The 13821-nt window shown below is 65.7% G+C and overlaps 1 protein-coding gene across 1 annotated transcript; it reads left to right on the top strand.

The window, feature by feature from the left end:
* Nucleotides 1-5192: 5192 nt before the first annotated feature.
* PHF8 (PHD finger protein 8) lies at nucleotides 5193-13821 on the top strand. The gene is given in 22 exon segments (XM_074937674.1): nucleotides 5193-5587; nucleotides 6528-6613; nucleotides 6775-6892; nucleotides 7622-7782; nucleotides 7967-8108; nucleotides 8388-8574; nucleotides 8671-8833; nucleotides 9269-9356; nucleotides 9610-9716; nucleotides 9805-9896; nucleotides 10253-10342; nucleotides 11030-11263; nucleotides 11438-11535; nucleotides 12045-12198; nucleotides 12200-12221; nucleotides 12313-12343; nucleotides 12345-12398; nucleotides 12483-12541; nucleotides 12544-12581; nucleotides 12583-12608; nucleotides 13142-13407; nucleotides 13637-13821. Coding segments are annotated over 22 exon segments (2484 nt in total). The 5' UTR covers nucleotides 5193-5489; the 3' UTR covers nucleotides 13807-13821.

Raw genomic sequence — 13821 nt, 5'->3', positions numbered from 1 at the left:
GCTTTTGGGGTTGGGAATCTTCGGGGCAGACGCCTGGAGTTGCAATCACTTTTATTGCTGGAATAACCCCCCTTTTTGGGGGGAGGGGAGAGAGATGATTTGAAGGAAACTCGGCATTTTACAGAACTTATCCCAATTCAGGGCAGCCATTTTTTCTCCTCTGAAATCCGGAAAATGAAACCCTAAATCACAGCCTCCCAAACTGCTTCCGCTAAACTCCCAGGGGGAAATTCTGAATCGCATCTGCCAGTCATTGGTGCTTTGGAAGATTTGTAGTTTTTGCCATCCCAGAGATTTTAAACACGGAGACGCTTTGGGGTGCGGAGTAGAGCTGTGGAAATGATTTGAGAGGCGTAAGCAGCCCGCCGTGTTTGGAAGGTCTAGAGGGGACTGGATTCTGCTGGAGAATCTTTGGCAGTCACTGTACTACAGGGCTCTTCTTTAGTCTGGTGGGGAGAGGCTGACTGAAAAGCAAGAGGCAGGAGGCTGAAGGCAGACCAATACAAATTGAAAATAAGGGACCAATTCTTACCCATCAAGGTGATGAATAGCTGGGACGAACTCCCAATGGAAGTGGTGCGTTCTCCAGCTCTTGGGGTCTTGCCGTCCAGGCGAGATTAAGTGACATAAACTAAGCTGAAAACACAGAGATAAGCATCCTGCCTGGCAGGGATGAAGCAGTCTTGAATAGATCGGCGGAGAGTCACCTTTTAGATTTACACTGGAAATAAAATTAGGGCAAATCTGAACCTCAGATGGGGATTTGAACTAATCCGAGTTGGGGCTGCTGGCTTGGTTGGCTTTGCAAAAGCCCCTTTCTTGGCACCATTCGGTGGAATCACCGATTCCCCGCGCTGGAAATCACTTGTCCCCTTTGGAAAACCATGGTCAGTTTCTTCGCCTTTTCTGGATCTGCTTTGGGGGCTCAGTTCCCACCCACGGTGCCTTTCCTGATGTTGTGAGGTGCCCCGCAAAGCTGACCGGAGGTAAGAAGTTCCCCTTCTTTCACCGTTGGCATTCAAGAGGCCTCGACTGCCCCACCTAGCAAGGCACTGTTCAGCTTAGCTTGTCAAAGAACAGCTGAGGAGATGATTCGGGAATCCTGTTGTTGGAGGTTTTTAGGGACAGGTCAGACAAACCCCTGTCAGGGATGGTCTAGGTTTATTTGGTCCTGCCTCTGTGCCGAGAGCTGGACTGGACTACCTCTTGAGGTCCCTTCCGGCCCATGGAGTCGTCCTTGCTCCTGGCCTGGAAGACCCTGTGTTTCCATGTCCAAGGCTGGAACTTGAGTCTTGCGCAGGGCAGGGCGTTCGGTTTCGCTGAGCCCAAAGATGGCGGTTGGCCTAAAGGAGACTGAGCAGGTGTGAGGGGCCGCAGGGAATCCATTTAGGTGAGACGTGCCCAGATGATGCCAGCAGGCCCAGGCTGCAGTGGAAGATGAAACTTCCCAATTGCCAATCTGTCGATGCTCCGCGCAGCAGCTCCAAGCACCTTATCCAGGGTCCCGTCTCCAGCCGGGACTGGTCCCAGCTGCTTCAGAGAAGGTGGAAAAGCCCCAGACAAACCCATCAAAGCCCAGAGTCATGCGCGTGGGAAATTCCTGTTGGCTGAAGCATGCGCTTGGCTTGCTGCGGGCGTCGTGTCTGGCAGCCCAGGGCAGTGGAAACCAGCGGACAAAGGCAGGAGGAGAGGTATTTCCTCCCAGTTTCAGCCCCCCAGTGAGCGGTGGAATCGAGAGGACACACCTCTCTCTCTCTCTCTCAGCTGTCAGGCTGGCTGCAGGAGTGACTGGTGAAAGTTGCTGGCCTCGTGTGTCGGAGCTCGGCTCGGCCGGTCGTTCATAAGAGCCTGGGATATGTTGGAGGCTTTGGGATTGTGCTGCTAAATTTCTCCATGGGTTTTTTTCCGTATCTAGGTGAAACATTTTATGACTAGCATGGAGCCCGTTTCCTCTGCTGGTGTCAATTGGGGATTCCCACAGCTGGGGGCCTGGCCCCATTGACCCAACGGAGCTACGGCCCATTGACCCCAACTGGGGGTCCGGCCCCATTGACTCCATGGAGCGATGGATGATGGACCCCAGCTGGAGGTCTGGCCTCACTTACTGCACTGGAGTTACACCCATGTATCCCAGTTCGGGCTCTGGCCCATTACAGCTCTTTGTGTATTTAATCTGGGCAGCTTTTTCCCTTGTGAGCCGGAGAGGAGTGCGTGGGTTGGACCCTTGGCTTGGCCCCAGTCAGCAGCATCTGAATTAACCCTTCCACTTCCGGATTACTGCTTTCGACTCTGATCCAGCGAAGCCCCGTGGACGAAGCCCACGCCGAAATGGAGTTTTCCGTTTCTTTTTCTTGCTGACTTGAAGCTTTAAAAGAGAACAAAAACCACAAAGAAGTTTGAACCAACCCACCTGCAGTTCTCTTGACTTTTAAGCCAGCCAGCTTGCCATGGGCCAGGGTGTGGCTACTGATTTCCTACCTTTGGCCACTAAATCAACCGGCTGATGGAGTAAACTGGCCACTCCGACATTATTCTCCCACTCCTTGTCTGTGTGACTCGTATTAACTCTCCCGTGGATGTCTGTTTTCTCTCTGTGTCCCCTGTTGTGTGTCAGAAACTGGCCCCCGACCACTTTCTCTCGAATTTTCGTTCGACCCGCACCCAGGAGAGAGAATTTTCTCACAAATCAGACAAAACCCGTCCTCGGGAATTGTTTGTGGCCGGCCGGGAGAAATTGCTCAGACCATGGGCTGGAATTGAGCCAGGCCAGCCTGGAAGCAAATATAAAGTCTGACGGCACAGCTCCGGCCCCAGCGTCCGAGACTCTGTGCTCAGATTAGCTGGCCTTTCAGTTCTCGCCGCTGCCCCAGCCGCACGTGAGAAGCAACTGGGCAACGAGCGACCCTGGTTTTTTCAGTTTTAATCTAGTTAGTGGAATTCAGTAGAGCCAGGTCTGGGCACTAGCTGTTTCCTGATCTGTATTTCTGCTAACTAGGCCTGGTCCCCTTTCTGTTCCCCCGGCCTCCCTGCGTCATGGCATCTTTCTCCTGTTGATTTCTTTTGCTGTTGATTTAATTTAACTTTTTAAAATCAAGCCCCATTGCCCTGCCTGCAGGGTAGAAAATCCTTTGGGTTTATACTTCTATTTACGGTTAAGGGTTTTTTTAAATAATTTGTGTTGATGTTAAGAACGTTCCCTCCTCCCCTTTTGAAATAAAATTATTTCAATCTATCCATCTGTCTGTCCTCACCTGGGGCATACACCTTTTTGACGATAGCCATAGCCCTTGTATGTTGCTACAAGCTTTTCTGGATAGAAACTAATGACTAGTGAGATTTTTTTTAAATCAAACCTCAGAAGTCTCAACTGTATTTTTTTGGTTCTTAAATTGTAAACCAGCGGACTTTCCTTTCCACACTTTGCGCCCCCCCCATCCTTCAAATAACTCTGAAGCTTCTGGTTTTTGTAACTGTATCTATCCATATTTTTCTCTCCCCAACTTTTAAAATGCTTTTAGCATAAGAACCTAGGTTTGGGGTTTTTTTTTTTTTTTTTTTTTGTTTAAACCTAAAAGTATCTTTCACTGAAATGAGCAGTCGGGTTATTTTCTTCCTTGCGATCTTGTCAATTTACAGTTGTGTGTTATATTTACGAGGGGAAAAAAAATCCAAGTAAGAAATTTCATGGTTTTTGTTGTTAATCTTATCATTTAAATCCCCACCCCCCCCTTTTTTTTTAAAGCTACTGACATGTTTATTAGTGGATGGATAAATGTTACCTCTACTTCCCTTGCACCTCAGCCCTATGACTGTAAAAACCCTGTTGTCCCGCTAGCCCCAGATCCCACGACTTGCTCCCTAGTTTATCCATGTAAGTTGGGACGGGTCCCGCTTCGGCAGGAAAAGTGGCAGTGGTGGGGACGCGTGGGAAGGCTGCGTGGCGGGTGGCGGAGGTGAAGCCGGCAGGGGGGATGTCTTTGGGAATGTGGTTCGCTTGGGTGGATCTGGGCACGTGGTACGGTCAGCTGTGACCGTGGAGAGAGACTTACAGTACTTAATAAAAGTCTATTCTTTTAGTAAACTGCAGTTGAGCTGGATTATTCTTCTGAGCGGCCGCTGAAGGCAGGGGTCTGAGAGCCAGGACTCCTGGGTTCTCTCCCCTGCTCGGGGAGGGCAGTGGGGTCTAGTGGTTAGAGCGGAGGTGGGGCTGGGAGCCAGGACTCCTGGGTTCTCTCTCCAGCTCTGGGAGGGCAGTGGGGTCTAGTGGTTAGAGCGGAGACGGGGCTGGGAGCCAGGACGCCTGGGTTCTCTCCCCTGCTCGGGGAGGGCAGTGGGGTCTAGTGGTTAGAGCGGAGGTGGGGCTGGGAGCCAGGACTCCTGGGTTCTCTCTCCAGCTCTGGGAGGGCAGTGGGGTCCAGTGGGTTAGAGCGGGGGTGGGCTGGGAGCCAGGACTCCTGGGTTCTCTGGGTGTGACACAAGTGGCCACCTGCCACACTCAAGATGGCGACCAGGGCCCACACCTGAGGGTGTGTGGACTGGTGCCACTCCCAAGATGGCGACGACAGTTACTGGCGTCAGGGCGGCCAGTCCCGCGCTGGGGGCCGGGCCGGGCCGGACCGAGCCCTGAACCCCCGCGAGCTCACACTTGCCCTAGGTCGGGGCCTGAACGTGTTCTTGCCACTCCCAAGATGGCGTCTTCTTCCTGTTCCCTTCCCAACATGGCCGCTTAGCCTGGGCCGTTGCCACTTCCAAGATGGCAGCCGTGGTCGAATTTCTGGCCAGTCCCAACATGGTGCAGGCTGAAGGCCACTCTCAAGATGGCCAACGTGTTCTGCTGCGTCAGGCCTGCCACTCCGACGATGGCCGCCGCTCGCTGGCCCGTGAGCGGTGTCACACTCAAGATGGCTGATGGGCCCGGCCGTTTCCCGGGCCAACATGGCTTCCGCACCCAGCCAGGCCACTCCCAAGATGGCCGCGTCGCCCGGCCGTGGCCTGGGCCGCTCCCAAGATGGCGCCGGGGCCCCTCCCCATGTTTTGAATAAACTTTATTGGGAGGCTGGAGCCGGAGCAGGATCCTGGGGCCTGGCCAGGCCGAGCGGGACCGGACCGGGCCTGGAGAGACCCCGCCGCGGGGCCTGGGCGGGGAGACCCCCGGGCTGCAGGAGGGAGGCCCCCCCGCTCTAGGCCGCAGGGAGGGGCTGTGGGGTGACCCCGGGGGGTGCAGGGGGCGGAGAGACCCCCCCGGGCTCAGGCTCGCTTGGGGGTCAGTGGCCCCAGGGCAGGGCACCCCGAGGGGGCACGTGCTCTTTTGGGGTGCCGCGGGGACCCCACTTGACCCCTAGGGTTTTTTGGGCGGTCGGGACTGATTTGGGGGGACCCCGGGGGTGTCCGCCCCCCTGGGCTGGCCTCTGGCAGGGGCGCGGGGACCCCCACGTCCCCTGCCCCCCGGCTGGTCCTGAGGGGGCGTCAGCCCTTTGTGGGGGGCAGCCATGGCCTCGGTGCCCGTCTACTGTCTCTGCCGCCTGCCCTACGACGTGACCCGCTTCATGATCGAGTGCGACACCTGCCAGGACTGGTTCCACGGCAGGTGGGGCGGGCGTGGGGCGGGGGCCGGGCTGGGGGGCTGGCTCGGGGGCGGGGGCCTGTCCCCTCGGGGGGGCCGGCTCCGGGCCGGGGGGCAGGCTGGCTCGGGGGGTGGGGCGGGGGCCTGTCCCCTCTGGGGGGGGCAGGCTGGCTCGGGGGGTGGGGCGGGGGCCTGTCCCCTCTGGGGGGGGCAGGCTGGCTCGGGGGGTGGGGCGGAGGCCTGTCCCCTCTGGGGGGGGCAGGCTGGCTCGGGGGGTGGGGCGGGGGGCAGGCTGGCTGGGGGAGTGGGCCGGGGGCCTGTCCCCCCTGGGGGGCAGGCTGGCTCGGGGGGTGGGGCGGGGGCCTGTCCCCTCTGGGGGGTGCCGGCTGGCTCCGGGCCGGGCCGGGGGGCAGGCTGGCTCGGGGGGTGGGGCGGGGGCCTGTCCCCTCTCGGGGGCAGGCTGGCTCTGGGCCGGGCCGGGGGGCAGGCTGGCTGGGGGAGTGGGGCGGGGGCCTGTCCCCTCGGGGGGGGCAGGCTGGCTCGGGGGGTGGGGCGGGGGGCAGGCTGGCTGGGGGAGTGGGCCGGGGGCCTGTCCCCTCTGGGGGGCAGGCTGGCTCGGGGGGTGGGGCGGGGGCCTGTCCCCTCTGGGGGGTGCCGGCTGGCTCCGGGCCGGGCCGGGGGGCAGGCTGGCTCGGGGGGTGGGGCGGGGGCCTGTCCCCTCTCGGGGGCAGGCTGGCTCCGGGCCGGGCCGGGGGGCAGGCTGGCTGGGGGAGTGGGGCGGGGGCCTGTCCCCTCGGGGGGGCAGGCTGGCTCCGGGCCGGGCCGGGGGGCAGGCTGGCTGGGGGAGTGGGGCGGGGGCCTGTCCCCTCGGGGGGGCAGGCTGGCTCGGGGGGTGGGGCGGGGGCCGGCTCCGGGCCGGGGGCCGAGCGCTGGGCAGCGGGTAAGCGACTCTCTGTCTCCCCAGCTGCGTCGGGGTGGAAGAGGACGCGGCCGCCGACATCGACCTGTATCACTGCCCCAACTGCCAGCTGGCGCATGGCCCCTCCGTCAGTGAGTAGCCCGAACCCGCCCGCCTCGGGCCGGGGCAGCCAGGCAAGGGGCTGGGCCAGGCTTCGGCCCCCAGGCTGGGGGTGGCTGCCTCGGGGTGGGGGGAGGGGATCTTCGCCCCCCCTGGCTTGATCTCCCTTGACGGGGTCTCCTGTCTCCCGCAGTGAAGCGGCGCCGTGGGCCCCCGAAGCAGCAGGACGCGGGGCTGAGAGAGGCGGGTGCCGCGGTGCGGACGGGCAGCGCCCAGTTCATAAAGGAGCTTCGGGCCCGGACGTTCCCCAGGTGAGAGGGACAGTGGAGGGCACCGTGGGGCCGGGGGGGCTGGCAGTCAGGGCCGGGCGCTGGGAGGTGCCGGAGGGCTGGGCAGGGGGGCCTGTCCCCTGGCAGGGCTGGGCGGTGTCATGGGGCTGGGCAGGGGGCTGGGTAGGGGGTGCTCACCCCTGGTAGGGCTGGGTGCTGGAGGGTGCCGGGGGGCCTGGGTAGGGGGCACTCACCCCTGGCAGTCAGCGCTGGGCACTTGGAGGTTTCTCAAGCTGTCAGCGCTTGTCTCCAGGACCTTAGTTTAATTCTAGGTCCCTGTCCCTAAATCTCACGTCAGCACCAGGCGAGCCATCCCTACGCAGTGTTATGTGTGGCTGTTCCCAGCCGCCCCGCCCCAGAGGTGCCTGCATTTCAACACTGGGCGAGTCATCCCTGTCCCATGTTCTATGCAGCTGTTCCCAGCCGCTGCGCCCCAGAGGCGGCTGCATCTCAGTGCCGGGGGAGTCATCCCCAAGCAGTGCTATGTACGGCTGTTCCCAGCCGCTGCGCCCCAGAGGCGGCTGCATCTCAGTGCCGGGGGAGTCATCCCCAAGCAGTGCTATGTACGGCTGTTCCCAGCCGCTGCGCCCCAGAGGCGGCTGCATCTCAGTGCCGGGGGAGTCATCCCCATGCAGTGCTATGTACGGCTGTTCCCAGCCTTTGCGCCCCAGAGGTGGCTGCACCTTGCTGACTCTCCCTCCCGCCCGGCAGCGCGGACGAGGTGATCCTGAAGCCCAGTGGGGCGCAGCTGACGGTCGAGTTCCTGGAGGAGAACAGCTTCAGTGTCCCCATCCTGGTGCTGAAGAAGGACGGGCTGGGCATGACGCTGCCCCCCCCGTCCTTCACCGTGCGGGACATCGAGCACTACGTGGGTAAGGCCGGGCCGAGGGGCTGCCAGTGCTGGGAACAGCCCTGGGTGTGCGTGTGGGGCAGGGGGCGGTAAGGGTCCATAGCTGGCGTTTCAGGGGGGCCGTGGCTGGGTGTGGGGAGTCAGGGGGCCGTGGGGGGGCCCATAGCTGGCATTGGGGCCGGTCGCTCTCACCCTGCGCCCCCCAGGGCCCGACAAAGAGATCGACGTGATCGACGTGAGCCGCCAGGCCGACTGCCGCATGCACTTGGGCGACTTCGTCGGCTGTTTCTGCGCCGCCCGGCGGGACAAGGTGCTGAACGTCATCAGCCTGGAGTTCTCCGAGAGCCGGTCAGCGGGGGCTGGGGCGGGGGGGTCTGGAGGGGAAGGGGGGCTGGGGTGGGGGGAAGCCGGGGGAGAGCGTATTACCTGTATTGTCTCCCGGACACCTGGGTCCCTGAGATGTAGCCTCCACCCGCTCCATTCTGGGCTCCCAACTCCACCCTGCGCTCCCTATGCCTGGGGGCCGATGGCCGGGCCCCCCTCCCGGACGCCGGGGTCCCGCGGGCGGGCAGCCGGGCCCCCCTCCCGGACGCCGGGGTCCCGCGGGCTGACGGCTCTGCCCCCCAGGCTGTCCAACCTGGTGGAGACCCCGAAGATCGTGCGGAAGCTGTCGTGGGTGGAGAACCTGTGGCCGGGCGAGTCGGTGTTTGAGCGGCCGAGCGTGCAGAAGTACTGTCTGATGGGCATGCAGGGCAGCTACACCGACTTCCACATCGACTTCGGGGGCACCTCCGTCTGGTACCACGTGCTGTGGGTACGGGCCGGGCGGGACCAGGCGGGGGGTGGGCAGGGGAGGCGGTGGGGGGTGGGCGCGGGGAACCCCCTCTCACTGTCCCATCCCCCCCCGAAGGGCGAGAAGATTTTCTACCTGGTGCGGCCCAGCCCAGCCAACCTGGCCCGGTTCGAGGCCTGGAGCAGCTCGTCCAACCAGAGCGAGACGTTCTTCGGGGACCAGGCCGACCACTGCTACCGATGCCCCCTGCGCCAGGGCCAGACGCTCTTCATCCCCACGGGTACCCCCTGCCCCCCGCGGGTACCCCGGCCCCTCCGTCCCCATCGCTCCTGGTGCCCCCTGCGCCAGGGCCAGACGCTCTTCATCCCTGCGGGTACCCCCTGCCCCCTGCGGGTACCCCGGCCCCTCCGTCCTCACCGCTCCCGGTGCCCCCTGCGCCAGGGCCAGACGCTCTTCATCCCCGCGGGTACCCCCTGCCCCCCACGGGTACCCCGGCCCCTCCGTCCCCACCGCTCCCGGTGCTCCCTGCGCCAGGGCCAGACGTTCTTCATCCCCATGGGTACCTCTCTTCCTCTCCCTCGTGGGTACCCCCCAGTCCCGTTCATCCCCACGGGTACCCACCACCCCCTCCTGCTCCCATACTGTGGGTCCCCGATCCCCCATCGCCCCTTCCAGGGCCGGGTTCCCCCAGAGTCTGACCCTGCTCTGTCCCCAGGCTGGATCCACGCCGTGCTGACCCCCGTTGACTGCCTGGCCTTTGGGGGCAACTTCCTGCATAGCCTCAACATCGAGATGCAGCTCAAGTGAGTGTCGGGGGTGCCGGAGACTCCCAGCCCCGCCCCAGGGACCTGGACCCTGCCGGGAGTTGGGCTTGGTGCAAAGCACTCTGGGAAAGGGCTCACAAACGGGCGGGTGTCCCCAGGCTGTGTTATGTGTGGCTGTTCCCCAGCTGCTCCGCCCCGGAGGTGGCTGCATCTCCGTGCCGGGTGAGCCGTCCCCATGCGGCTGTTCCAGAGCTGTCCCAGCCCAACCTGGCCTGGTTGTCTCCTCCCGCAGGGCCTACGAGATCGAGAAGCGGCTGAGCACAGCCGATCTCTTCAGGTTTCCCAACTTTGAAACCATTTGCTGGTACGTCGGCAAACACCTGCTGGACATCTTCCGAGGTGAGCGGGGCCGGGGGCGTCTGAGGTGAGAGGGGCTGGGGGGCCCGTCCCATCCCCTGAGTCCTACCTGTGCCTCTCGCCCCCCCAGGCCTGCGGGAGAACCGCCGACACCCGGCCGCCTACCTGGTCCACGGAGCGAAAGCTCTGAACACGGCGTTCCGCGCCTGGACCCGCAAAGAGGCAAGTGGGTCTGATCGGGGGGGCCGGGAGCAATCCCCGGCTGGGCGGAGCTGGAGAGAGGCGAACGCTGTGTTACAAGGAGCTGTCGTGCCCCACCCCAGCGTCAGCCGCATCTCAGGGCTCTCGGGGGGACGTTGGACTTACAGAGGCGCCTGCTCTGGGCTGTGTCTGTTCGACAGCTGTCACTGTGTTAGCTCGACGCTCAGCCCCCCCAGGAATTCCCGCTGCCCCCCCCCATCCGCCCCCCGCAGCGCACGCCCTCGCAGGGACCCCTTCCTCTGACGGGACTCCTGGCCTCCCAAACCTGACCAGGCCCGAGCGCCCCCAGTAACACCCCCCCCCCCCCCCCCCGCCAGGTGCTGGAGGAGCACGAAGACGAAATCCCCGGCTCCGTGCGTCCTGCACAGCTCATCAAAGACCTGGCCAAGGAAATCCGTCTGGTCGAGGTGAGGGGCAGTCCTGGCGCGAGGGGGCCCCGTGGGGCAGGGGCCACTGGGCAGGGGGCGGTCTCCCCTGGCACTTGGGGCTGGGCGCTGGGGGGCAGGGGCTCTCCCCTGACAAGTGGGACTGGGTGCTGTGCGGCGGGGACAAGGCAGGGCCAGGCACCGGGTCTCCCCTGGTAGGTGGGACTCGGTGCTGTGGGGTGGGGGCCAGGCAGGGCTGAGCGCTGTGGGGCAGGTGGGGGGGGGGGGGAAGGAGGGGGGTCTCCCCTGGCAAGTGGGACTGGGCACTGTGAGGCAGGCGGTGGGGGGACGGGAAGGGGGTCTCCCTGGTAGGTGAGGGGGCACTGGGGGGGGCAAGCAGGGCCGGGCACTGGGGGGCAGGCGGTGGGGGACAGGAGGGAGGGGTCTCCCTTGGTAAGTGGGACTGGGCACTGTGAGGCAGGGCAGTGGGGGGCGGGAAGGGGGTCTCCCCGGTGGGTTGGGGGCACTGTGAGGGCCAGGCGGTGGGGGACAGGAGGGGGGGTTTCCCCTGGCAAGTGGGACTGGGCACTGTGGGCAGGCGGTGGGGGGTCTCCCTGGTAGGTGGGGGGGCACTGTGGGGGGCAAGCAGGGCTGGGCACTGGGTGGCAGGTGAGGGGGGGGCCTCTCCCCGGCAGGCAGGGCCGGGGTGGGGGATTGAAGCCCTCCCAGGATATCTTTCAGCAGAACATCGGGAAGACGGGCAGCCCCTTTGGGGTGCAGCAGGGCCCCCCCCCTGGTGCCAGGAGGGGGGACCAAAGCCCCCAGGAGCCGGGCCGGAGGGGAGGGTGGAAGGGACGCGAGGGCCCAGCTGCCGGCGCCCCCACGAGGCTGGACTTGGAGCTGCTGGACACGCGCACGGAGCCGCCGGTGTTGGAAAGTGCCGAGAGCCCCCACGAGGAGGAGGTGATGGCGGGGCTGGGCGGGGGGCGCCGTGGGGCAGAGGGGCTGGGCAGGGGCCTTGATCTCCTCGCCGGGCAAGCCGTCTCTGGGCAGCGTGGTGTGCGGCTGTTCCTAGCGGGGCTGCGTTCCCCTCAGCCCGGCCCCCCGTTGCTGAGCCCCTCTCCCCTCCCTTGGCAGTTTGACGTTCCCAGCTCCAGCCTGGAGGAGACGGACGTGGATTCGGAGGTGGCCGAAGGGGAGCTCACCTTGGTGCTGGCCGACGGGCGGCCCGTGCAGTGAGTGGGGCTGGGTGGATGTCAGGGGGCGGGCGGAGAGTTGGGGTTGGGTAGGGGGTGCTGCAGGGTGGGAAGTGGGCAGGAGGTGCTGGGGAGCGGGCCGGGGGGCTGGCAGGGGGTGCTGCGGGGCGGGGGGCTGGCGGCTGGCAGGAGGCGCTGGGGAGCGGGGCGGGGGGGTGCTGCGGGGCGGAGGGCGCTGGGGACGGGGCGGGGGGCTGGCAGGGGTGCTGGCGGGGGCTGCGGGGCGGGGGGCTGGCGGCTGGCAGCGGGCGCTGGGGAGCGGGGCGGGGGGGCTGGCAGGGGGTGCTGCGGGGGCTGGCGGCTAGCAGCGGGCGCTGGGGAGCGGGGCGGGGGGCTGGGCAGGGGGTGCTGCGGGGCGGGGGGCTGGCGGCTGGCAGCGGGTGCTGGGGGCAGGCAGGGGGTGCTGCGGGGCGGGGGGCTGGCAGGGGGTGCTGTGGGGAGCAGGGCGGGGGCCGCCTGGGGTCTCTGGACCTGCTCTCCCCCGGCAGGACGAAGCGGGCCAGGGCCTCAGGGCGCCGGCGGCCCCGCCCCTCCCGCTCCCCGTCGCCCCCCAGCTCGCCGGGCGCCCCGGGCTGGACCCTGGACTCGGAGGAGGATTTGCAGATCGACGAGGCGCCGCCCCACACGGACCGGCGGGGCCCACGGCGGCCCCAGGAGACTGGCCAGTAGTCACTGCCCCCGACCCCACAGCCCCCCCCCAGCACGGCAGCCCCCCCTGGGCCATTCGGTGAGTGGCTCTGCCGTTCTCTTTCCCAGAATTCCCCAGGAAGCTGCCAAGGGCCAAACCCTGCTCTGACCCCAACCGCGTGCGGGAGCCTGGGGAGGTCGAGTTCGACATCGAGGTAAAGGGGTGATGGGGGGCTGGGAGGCCGGGAGCAGGGGGCTGCACTTTGCGGGGCGCCCCATGTCTCTCTTCTCCCCCCCAGGAGGATTACACCACGGAGGAGGAGGGCGGCTCAGGGGCTGAGGGGCCGGGGGGCAGCGCGGCCGGGATCCTCGACCTGCTCAAGGCCAGTCGCCAGGTGGGGGGGGCCCCACTACGACGAGCTGAGGTGAGACGCCTGGGGGCTGACTGGGGGGGCGCTGTCCCGGGGGAGGGCAGGGTGCTGGGTGTCGCCAGGGGGCGCTTTGCTGGGGGGGAGGGGGGGCGCTGGGTGTCGGCGGGGGGGTGCTGTGCCAGGGGGAGGGGGGGCGCAGGGTGTCGCCGGGGGGGCGCTGTGCCGAGGGGAGGGGAGAGGAGGGGAGGGTGCTGGGTGACACTGGGGGGGCACTGTGCCAGGGGGAGTGGAGGGCGCTGGGTGGCACCGGGGGGGGGGGCTGTGCCAAGGGGAGGGGAGGGCGCTGGGTGGCACCGGGGGGGGGGCTGTGCCGAGGGGAGGGCGCTGGGTGGCACCAGCGGGGGCGCTGTGCCGAGGGGAGGGGAGGGTGCTTGGTGTTGCCGGGGGGGCGCTGTGCCAAGGGGAGGGGAGGGCGCTGGGTGTCGCCTGGGGGGGCGCTGTGCCGGGGGAGGGGAGGGTGCTGGGCGTCGCCGGGGGGCACTGTGCCAGGGGGGATCCCACCCCCCCTAATCCTCCGCCCCCCCCAGCGACGCACCGGCCTCGCCCAGCACACAGGAGGCGATCCAGGGCATGCTCAGCATGGCCAACCTGCAGGCCGCTGGCTCCTCGCCCAGCCGCCCGGCCTGGTGGGTCCCGGGCCACGAGCGGGGCTGGGCGGGCGGGTCGGGCACCAAGCGCCCCCGCAGGAGACCCCCGAAGCGGGCGGCTGCCCACAGCACGGACAGCGAGGGCGAGACGGGCAGCCTGGACGAGCAGGAGAGCCTGGGCACCTGCTTCAAGGACGCCGAGTTCAGTGAGTGCCAGGCCAGGAGGCAGGAATGGGGCTGGGGCCTGTCCCCTCTGGGGGGCGCCGGCTCCCACCCGGCCCTGGGGAGGGACTGGCAGGCTCAGGGGGGCAGGGAATGGGGCAGGGTCTGTCCCCTCTGGGGGGCGCCGGCTCCCATCCGGCCCTGGGGAGGGGGCTGGCAGGGTCAGGGGTATGGGGGCCCCCCAACTTACCTACTGCCTCCGCTGCCCCACAGTTTACCCCTCTCTTGAGTCGGATGAGGACGACCCAGCCTTGAAATCGCTACCAAAGAAGAAGAAATGTACGGATGATGCCCCCTGGAGCCCGAAAGGTAATGGAACCCAGGCGTCCGGGCTGTGGGTTCTCTCCCCAGCTCTGGGGAGGGGAGTGGCGTGTAGCGGTTAAAGCAGGGGTCTGGGA

Source organism: Natator depressus, chromosome 23 (genome assembly GCF_965152275.1).
Source record: "Natator depressus isolate rNatDep1 chromosome 23, rNatDep2.hap1, whole genome shotgun sequence".
In the NCBI taxonomy this organism is placed as follows: domain Eukaryota; kingdom Metazoa; phylum Chordata; order Testudines; family Cheloniidae; genus Natator; species Natator depressus.
The sequence above is the reverse complement of the archived record's forward strand: the minus strand, read 5'-3'. Positions and strand labels throughout refer to the sequence as shown.